At 44.2% G+C, this 8,435-nt stretch overlaps 1 protein-coding gene across 1 annotated transcript; it reads right to left on the minus strand.

Annotated features, from left to right (window-relative positions):
• Positions 1 to 7,880: 7,880 nt before the first annotated feature.
• Positions 7,881 to 8,435, minus strand: LOC135541506 (zinc finger and BTB domain-containing protein 40-like). The gene is made up of 2 exons (XM_064967823.1): positions 8,291 to 8,435; positions 7,881 to 8,212 (listed from the first exon to the last, which is right to left on the minus strand). Exons 1-2 carry the CDS (start codon positions 8,433 to 8,435, stop codon positions 7,881 to 7,883), a joined length of 477 nt encoding a protein of 158 aa, XP_064823895.1.

Consider the following 8,435-nt stretch of genomic DNA (forward strand, 5'->3'; position numbering starts at 1 on the left):
TGAAAGTGGACCACTACTGGGACAGAGCGGATGTAACTGAAGTCGTCTCCTTTGCTTCATCTGTTTCTCTAGATGCTAGTTGGCAAATTTTATCCAGCAAACAATAACTCTGAGACACTACTGTATCTGGATGGTTTAAGGGAATACAGTACCTACTTTACTGTGTATCAACCTGAATGTGTGGTTGTGAGCAGAGCAGCTATGTGGATGTGTATTTTACCAACCCATTTTTATCAGGGGTCGGCAACTAGATTGAGCCGCGGAATGTTTTTTGTCAGAGCAAATTGTCAGGGGGCCGGAACATAATTATGTAAATTTGCACATAACACTGCAAATTGACCACAACTAAGTCCAAAAATAGATTATATTTGAAAATAACAATCATTTAATACCTCGATTACATTGAGACACAATCATATATCTTTTTATTTCATTTGTAAGAATACATGGGAAAAGATTTCCTAAATTAAACAACTTTTTAGCTGAATTCCTGGTGATATTAGTATAGTTGTACCTGAAACTAAAATCACTCACGGGACGGTTTTGGCTCGCGTGTTGCCGACCCCTGCTTTATATGTTCTATTCATGATTTGTCTGTGTGTTGTCAGTCACACTATGTTACTGAACATTGGCCTCTATGACACGTTTCAAAAGTGTCATATCTGTTTTTATTTTAACCCACTTATGTTTAACCCATGCAGGTTGTCTTGTCTGAGTCAATGGGAGAACTGTGTGTCTTGTGGCAGTTTCATTGACACTTGAAGGCATGTTTTTTCTGAGTGAGGATGTGTCTTGATCTATTTTTAAACTTTGTGTACCTTTTCAAACAAAGGCCTATTGGATGTGCCAGCACAACGCCTAAACTTCTCCCAGTCTTGTTCATTAGATAGAAACATGTAACAAATGGTCATAATACAATGATCAATTTACCTTTATCTATTTAAAGAAATAAATAGTGACCAAATACCATTTCTATACTTGATAAAGTGTAAATAAGTAAAACTACACACGAAAAGGGAAAAATATATTATGAGACCATAATCAAATATTTGTTTAAGGAGGTGCCTGTTTTTTATTCCTCAAGTCTTCCCTGCAGGAATAAAGGAGATGGTTGTTAATGTTGTATTCAGCGCCCACCGAGACCCCTGTGTGTATTCCCTGCTATTCTATATAATGTAAGTCCCGCAAACTCAACTCTGGACCTCGAAGCCAGTTCCACTGATTATTTTAAAATGGTTCCCCTCTAATTAGGGATGGATTTAGACATGAGAAATGAGGTGGGTGCAATTAATTATTTACATTTACATTTAAGTCATTTAGCAGACGCTCTTATCCAGAGCGACTTACAAATTATCAGGTAGAACAGAAACCATCAGGCTCCAGACCTCGTAGGGTAAGAGTTGAATACCCCTGATGTAGGTCAAAGTTTGCAAGTTACTTGGTGTATGGCCAATAAAATGGTATTTGGTACCCATGTTGTGAAACCCAAATCTCTTCTCTGCTTGACTTGCCGGCAAAACCAATGCAACTCCCTGTTTTAAATTCTGCTCATGACCTCATTTTAACTAACACAAGGCTTGTTGCGTTTACTGATTACGAGTGGCTGAATGTAGTTTCTAAGGTGGTCTTTCAGTGTGATTATATGGTTTGAGTTGAGGGGACCAGGCAAATCAAACCAATGTATGTATACTTGCAGAATATATTTATTTTCCAAATGCAACAAGTTCACAGTACGATTTCTGTTTGAAATTAGCACCTCTAAAATGTAGGTAGGCTATTCTACTCAGGGCCTTCAAACCCAAACTGTGTGCTTATTAGCATAGGAAGATGTGACCACTAACCACTGATCCAGCAGTAGATATTTTCTCATCCCCTTGTTAGCATTAATATCAGGTAGGGGAAATCTAATCATATATAGATCTGTGTTTGACGGCAACATCGACCTCAAGTGTGTTCATTGAATAAGCTGAGTATATATTAATGGTCAGTAATTTGGGTTTGTTTTAAGGAGGCACATACCTCCTCAGTCAAGTGTGTATATACACCAGACTGACTAACGCTGCGCTATGACTTCGTCTAGTGAACCATTAATGTAAGCTCGCGGCAATAGACAATGAAGGTTGCTGTGAACCTGCTGTGTTGTGTCTCAATAAAAACCTTGAATCCCATTATTTGTTTGAGGAATAATTCTATTGTTGGTAAATATTATTTCAAGGTTCTGGAAAGTAGTGTTTTAAAAAAACTTCATATGGTGCTGGATTTCACAGATTTATCAACCAACCGTGTACAACACTCATACAGCAAGGCTTCACACGCCAGTTCAAAAGGAAATGAATACAGAAAGATTCATACACAGCTCTACATAGGGCAATAACAGAGTGATTATTAATAAAAAAGACACCAATCCTAAGGGTTCAAAGGTTACGCTTTGTCACTTAGTGTATAAGCGTACACACCATCTCAATATTTACAGCTATTACAGGATACAAAACCAGTGGCATTGCCAGTGTCAAGTTTGTTTCATTCATTCCAAGCTGCCACTATTGCTCGGACAGTTCCTCCTTCTCCAGGAAGTAGAGACTAGGGGTCAGAGGTCACCTCCACATATAAAGGTGACGGTTCCATTCAGTAGGTCCTCCAGGTTAACCACCATCACCTCCGTGCTTGAGAGACCATCTTCTCTGTCTCCCAGTGCAACAAACACCTGATGGGATTGGTCCATAGAGATCACTTGTTCTGCCCCACCAGCAGTGTCCTCTGTCTCAATCACCTAATAGGAGGAATGACATGTCATTCACATTTCACTATCTTCCCATAGTTACTAACATAGATATACTGTATGAGATAGGAGAAAACATATAGGAGCGCCTAGAGCCAAAGCCACCCCATGTCGTCCCAACCCCTATTCAATACTGTAGATCACCCATATGTTTAAACAAAATAATGTATACACGCATGACTAAGTGCTTTGGATATTATAAGCAATAGAGTACCATAGTATGAGTCATGATACCCATAAAACCTAGCGGTCAAACAGAAAATATTTTGATCGGCTTACCCTGGCGTGACGTTTTGATAACAGTGTAAATCTCTCTAGGACAAGGTGTCTTTTATCATTATAGGCATGTATTTACCCCCCAAAAATGAAACAGTGATTAGCTGCTCATGTGGCGATCATAAAGAACTACAAATACCATGATGATCTGGGCGAGACTGCCGAATTTAGACAAAGCTAAGAATCTCTGGATTAACTATCTAACGTTAGTTTAATGTAGTAACGAATAAATTGTCTAAATTTCTTGAAATGGATAATTCTGTGAACTGTCTTGTGAAACCTGTTAGCAAAGGTGTCAGCTAGAGATGACATGCAGGACCTTGCAGGGACTTTTAATTTTGTATTGATGTCTATTTTGATGCCAATTGCATTTGAATCAGAGTAAATGGAGCCAAATATATTGAAAAAGGTCACCTTGTCCGAGAGAGATTTACATGGTTATCAAAACGTCACACCAGGGTGAACCTACACGAAACAGGCCTTATTTGAAGCCTTTCTAAAATAGTCCATGGGAAAAATCAATGGTGGAAAAATGATTGGAACCATTTTTCTGTTTGACAACTAGATTTTATGGATATTATGACACCTCCACTGTGGGGCTCTACACAGTGAAAAATTACACTTAGTCTATCAGAGGGATAGATGGGGCCATTACCCCTATTCAACCCTTTCGGAAGTGCTTAGGGGTTAGAGTTTTAAGGATTGATTTAGGATGCATTTTACCATCTGGGAACTGGAGGCCTGCTCCTGCTCCTCTAGTGCCTCTATGTGGCAGGAGAGCAAGTGCTCCTGGAGCTACAGCTGGCAGGGGCAGACCAGCAGGCAGAGAGAGCAGCTGAACACTGCCCCCTCCTGGCTGAAATGCTCGGTGCTGGCGTGCTCCTGCATCTCAGCCTCGCTGGTGGAACAGGCTGGTACAGTACAGGCACTTCACCACTGATGAGTCTGGGATGATACAGGGGAGAAGAGCTCAATACACATGCACAGAGAGCAGACACGGCCACAGACAGAACTGTATGTTAGGAGTATAGCAGTAAGACATCACAGCTCTTACCTGATGGCAGGTCTGGATTCCCCACCAGCAGCACGTCAGAATCAAACATGCCCTTAGGAGACACAAGGGATTGGAAGGAATACATAATACACCCCAAATGGCATATTCCTTAACAGGGATGGACAACACGAAACCAACAACAACAATAAGAAGATATTATGTCAGTTGGGTACCCAAGCAAATAAAAGGGGGGGTGGTTGTAATGTAATAGCATGGACAGGGTAGGTTAGGTCTGAAAGCCTTTCCTGGGTCTCTCCCCAGCTGTGGGTGTCCTCACCTGGGTTCCTCTGGTGCTTGGCCAGGCTCCTGGCACTAGGGAAGAACTTACAACATACGCTGCACTGCATCAGAGACTAGAGCTGTCCGTGGGTCTGTCCTGCAAACACCTCTGGGTGGCTGGTACGGTTATGATACCACAGGCCTGACATTTGTTGTGTGCGGAAAGATATGATAAGTAATATAATATATTCCAATTAGCAGACACTTTTATCCAAAGAAACTTTGTCACGCGTGCATACATTTTACATATGGGTGTTCCTGGGAATCGAACCCACTACCCTGGCGTTACAAGCACAAGGCTTTACCAACTCATCCTTTAATAGTAAAGCATGAGAATAAAGGTGTGTGTGCTATAGGCCAATGTGTGGACTTCTGGCAGGACTTCTGGCAAAAAGCTTGCAGCGGTATGGTGTTCCCCCAGCGTGCACAGCTATGTGTTTCTCCAGTAGGACGGGGTTGGTGAACATCTTGTTGCACTCAGGACACTGGTGGAACTCATTGGGGTGGTTCTCCTGGATGTGCTTCCAGTGGTCCTCCAACGAGGGAAAAGTCAGATGACATTTATGACAGTCATGGAGCTCTGAGATGTCTGGAGACAGGGTGGGGGGAGAGAAAAAGAGAGAGGAGGGTGAAAACAAAGACATATTTATAGAAATGTAAAAATAAAAAAAATCTACCTTTAGGCGACGAGTTAGCCCCAAACTTGGCCCCGCACTCCTCACACGCAAACGGCTTCTCTTCAAAATGCTCTGTGCGCTTGCTGTGCAACTTGGTCCTGGACTTTGACGGGCCGCCCCCCAGGAGGTGAGGGTAGGAAACATCTCCACCCCGCTGATCCTCAAAACTGGGGCCCCACAAGGGTACGTTCTCAGCCCTCTCCTGTACTCCCTGTTCACCCATGACTGCGTGGCCACGCACGCCTCCAACTCAATCATCAAGTTTGCAGACGACACTAAAGTGGTAGCCTTGATTACCAACAACGACGAGACGGCCTATAGGGACGAGGTGAGGGCCCTTGGGTCAGGAAAATAACCTCACACTCAACGTCAACAAAACAAAGGAGATGATCGTGGTCTTCAGCAAACAGCAGAGGGAGCACCCCTCTATTCACATCTACGGGACAGTAGTGGGGAAGGTGGAAAGTTTTAAGTTCCTCTGCGTACACATCATGGACAAACAAAATGGTCCACTCACACAGACAGCGTGGTGAAGAAGGCGCAACAGCGCCTCTTCAACCTCAGGAGGCTGAAGAAATTTAGCTTGTCATCAAAAACACTCAAACTTTACAGATGCTCAAATCGAGAGCATCTTGTCGGGCTATATCACCGCTTGGTACGGCAACTGCTCCACCCACAACCGTAAGGCTCTCCAGAGGGTAGTGAGGGCTGCACAACGCATCACCGGGGGCAAACTACCTGCCCTCCAGGACACCTACACCACCCGATGTCACAGGAAGGCCAAAAAGATCATCAAGGAGAACAACCACCCGGGCCACTGGCTGTTCACTCCGCTACCATCCAGAAGGCGAGGTCAGTACAGGTGCATCAAAGCTGGGACAGAGAGACTGAAAAACAGCTTCTATCTCAAGGCCATCAGACTGTTAAACAGCCATCACTAACATTGAGTGGCTGCTGCCAACAGACTCAAATTTTTAGCCACTTTAATAATTGGATGTAATAAATGTATCACTAGTCACTTTAAACAATGCCACTTTATATAACGTTTACATACTCATCTCATATGTATATACTGTACTCTATACCATCTACTGCATCTTGCCTATGCTGTTTGGTCATCGCTCAGCCAAATATTTATATGTACATATTCTTATTCATTCCTTTACACTTGTGTGTATAAGGTAGTTGTTGTGAAATTGTTAGATTACTTGTTAGATTTCACTGCATGGTCAGAACAAGAAGCACAAGCAGTTCGCTACACTCGCATTAACATCTGCTAACCATGTGTATGTGACCAATAAAATTTGATTTGATTTGCAGGAATACACACAGTCAGTGAAACTTTAGACACTTATATCACAGCAGGCATTCCTGCAGAATGGTTAAGACCTGGTAGGTCTGCTATACATAAGTAGTAGGTAAGATGGTGAGTCAATCCCCTTCAATGTAAAGTGTTTTAATACACAGAACTTTACACCAACACAATACATTCGCAGCCTTGATCAGGACAACTTACCCGAGGGGTGAGCGAAGGTCCTGCCACACATATCGCAGGACACCTTTGGCCATTTCTTCTTGGCGGCTTTGGACTCCGGGTGTGCCCTGTTGCGGTGGAGCTGTAGTGCCCGCAATGTGGGCAGCTACTCAGGGCACTGCAGCATGGTCTCCTGGGACATGGTACAGTGCTTGGTGTGGGCCATCATACCACACTTATTGTTAAAGGATTGCTTAGCCTTGGATCTAATCTTCCTCTCCCTTTCTTCTCCTTCATTCTTATCTTCCTCCTCTTCTCCTCCTCGGCTATGTCTGCGTTTACAGTAGTGGGTGTATAGGGCTGCTCCTCCGGTTCTTCAGTCTCGGAGCATGTGGATCAATGCAGTAAATAATTTATGAATTGATTGATCATTAATTTGTTGGCTGAGAAGGGTCTAGACAAATCCAAACACAACAAAGAGATGGATGGATCACATAAACAAACTTAAGTCAAACACACTTAAGTCAACCTCAGTTGTTGTCTTGCAGAACATGTTGCCTAAAACTGAAACAGACTGGTAACCATGCCACTGCCCTTATTTCTCCTACTCTGTACCTTTAGCTCCCTGTCTGCTGTTCTCTCCTTGCAAAGTAGCAGTGTTGCCAAATGGGGGTTAAACTCATTGAGCAGGCCTAGCAGGGTGAGTAGTGTCTGGGCTGAGAAACTCCTTTTCTCCCTCACCTCTGTTCTGGAGCCTATGGAACACAGCAGGACCCCTGGGATCTCCCTCACAGCACGACAGTATTCCCTGAGATAATAATGCTGTAAACGCTGTGGAGGAAGAGTGGTTCACACACACAGTGGTCGACACACACACACTTTAACGACTGGAGTGTTGTGTTGAATTGTGTGCTCTGTCAGATTAGAGACCACTGTCTTCCAGTCATGCCAAAGTTTCACCTGTTTCTCCTCAGTGGAGATATCGTCCCAGGTCTGCAGTGCTCTCAGCCACTGCTGCACATCCTCCATCTCCAACTATATTGGCACCTCCCTGAGACAGGGGGTCCACGTCAACTGCAACCAGGAAATACAATCTTAGTCACCTGAGCATAAAAAAACAGGATACAGAACATTGTGATAAAGTTTTATTCCATTTGAATTGAAACCCACCTGTGCTCTCTGGAAGTTGTAGGTGAGCTCTTTTATATGGTGGGCCAGCCTTCTCTTTCCTGTCCTCGTCCACATTCATTGACTCGCTATGTTTGGCTGCTGTGGTCACTCCACCTTCCAAACCTCCCTCACCCACCTCTGTCCCCTCTGGAGTCCAGGTGAAGGGAATCTTCACACACTCTCCAATGCTAGGGGCAGCTGTCTCTGCGGAAGCTGTGTGCTTGGCACCCTGGCTCTGAAACTGTTTGAGCTGTGATTGGGTGGCGGTTGGTGAAGTGAGACTGGTTGTGTAGTCGACTGCCTCATCAGGTTGGTGTCGATGTTCTTGTTGCCCACGTCGAACATCTGCAGGCTGTCTGCGGTGGCTATGATGCGGGTGAAGTTGTGTTTCCCTGGGGACATTTTTCCGGTGTACACCATGTCCAGCATGCAGGAAAACTCCTGGGAAGACACTAAGTCCGTGTCGTTGCAGATGCTGCCTGTGCCCTCCAGCAGAGACCTGAGACAGAGGAGTGGTTTGTTGTGGGTGTACTGTAGGATATGTATTACAATGTGTGTTCCGCAGGCTATGAAATGTTCATAAATAAGACTGGATGCCCCCAGCACCACTTTGTGGGCGCGATGGGGGGTGTCCCCCACGATGATAGAGCAGTCGCAGAACTTACCCTCCTTCCTCAGGGCGCGGAGCTGCTGCATTAGCAGCCTGCTGTAATTGGGCAGCTCCAT

This window comes from Oncorhynchus masou, chromosome 6 (genome assembly GCF_036934945.1).
Source record: "Oncorhynchus masou masou isolate Uvic2021 chromosome 6, UVic_Omas_1.1, whole genome shotgun sequence".
NCBI classification, from domain to species: Eukaryota; Metazoa; Chordata; class Actinopteri; order Salmoniformes; family Salmonidae; genus Oncorhynchus; species Oncorhynchus masou.

Bases quoted from the DNA above. Each gene is read 5' to 3' on its own strand.
- LOC135541506 (XM_064967823.1), bottom strand. From the start codon at position 8,435: ATGGAGCTGCCCAATTACAGCAGGCTGCTAATGCAGCAGCTCCGCGCC. The intron at 8,213-8,290 runs ATGAACATTTCA...CACTCCTCTGTC, and splicing joins GGGGGCATCCAGTCTTATTT to TCAGGTCTCTGCTGGAGGGC.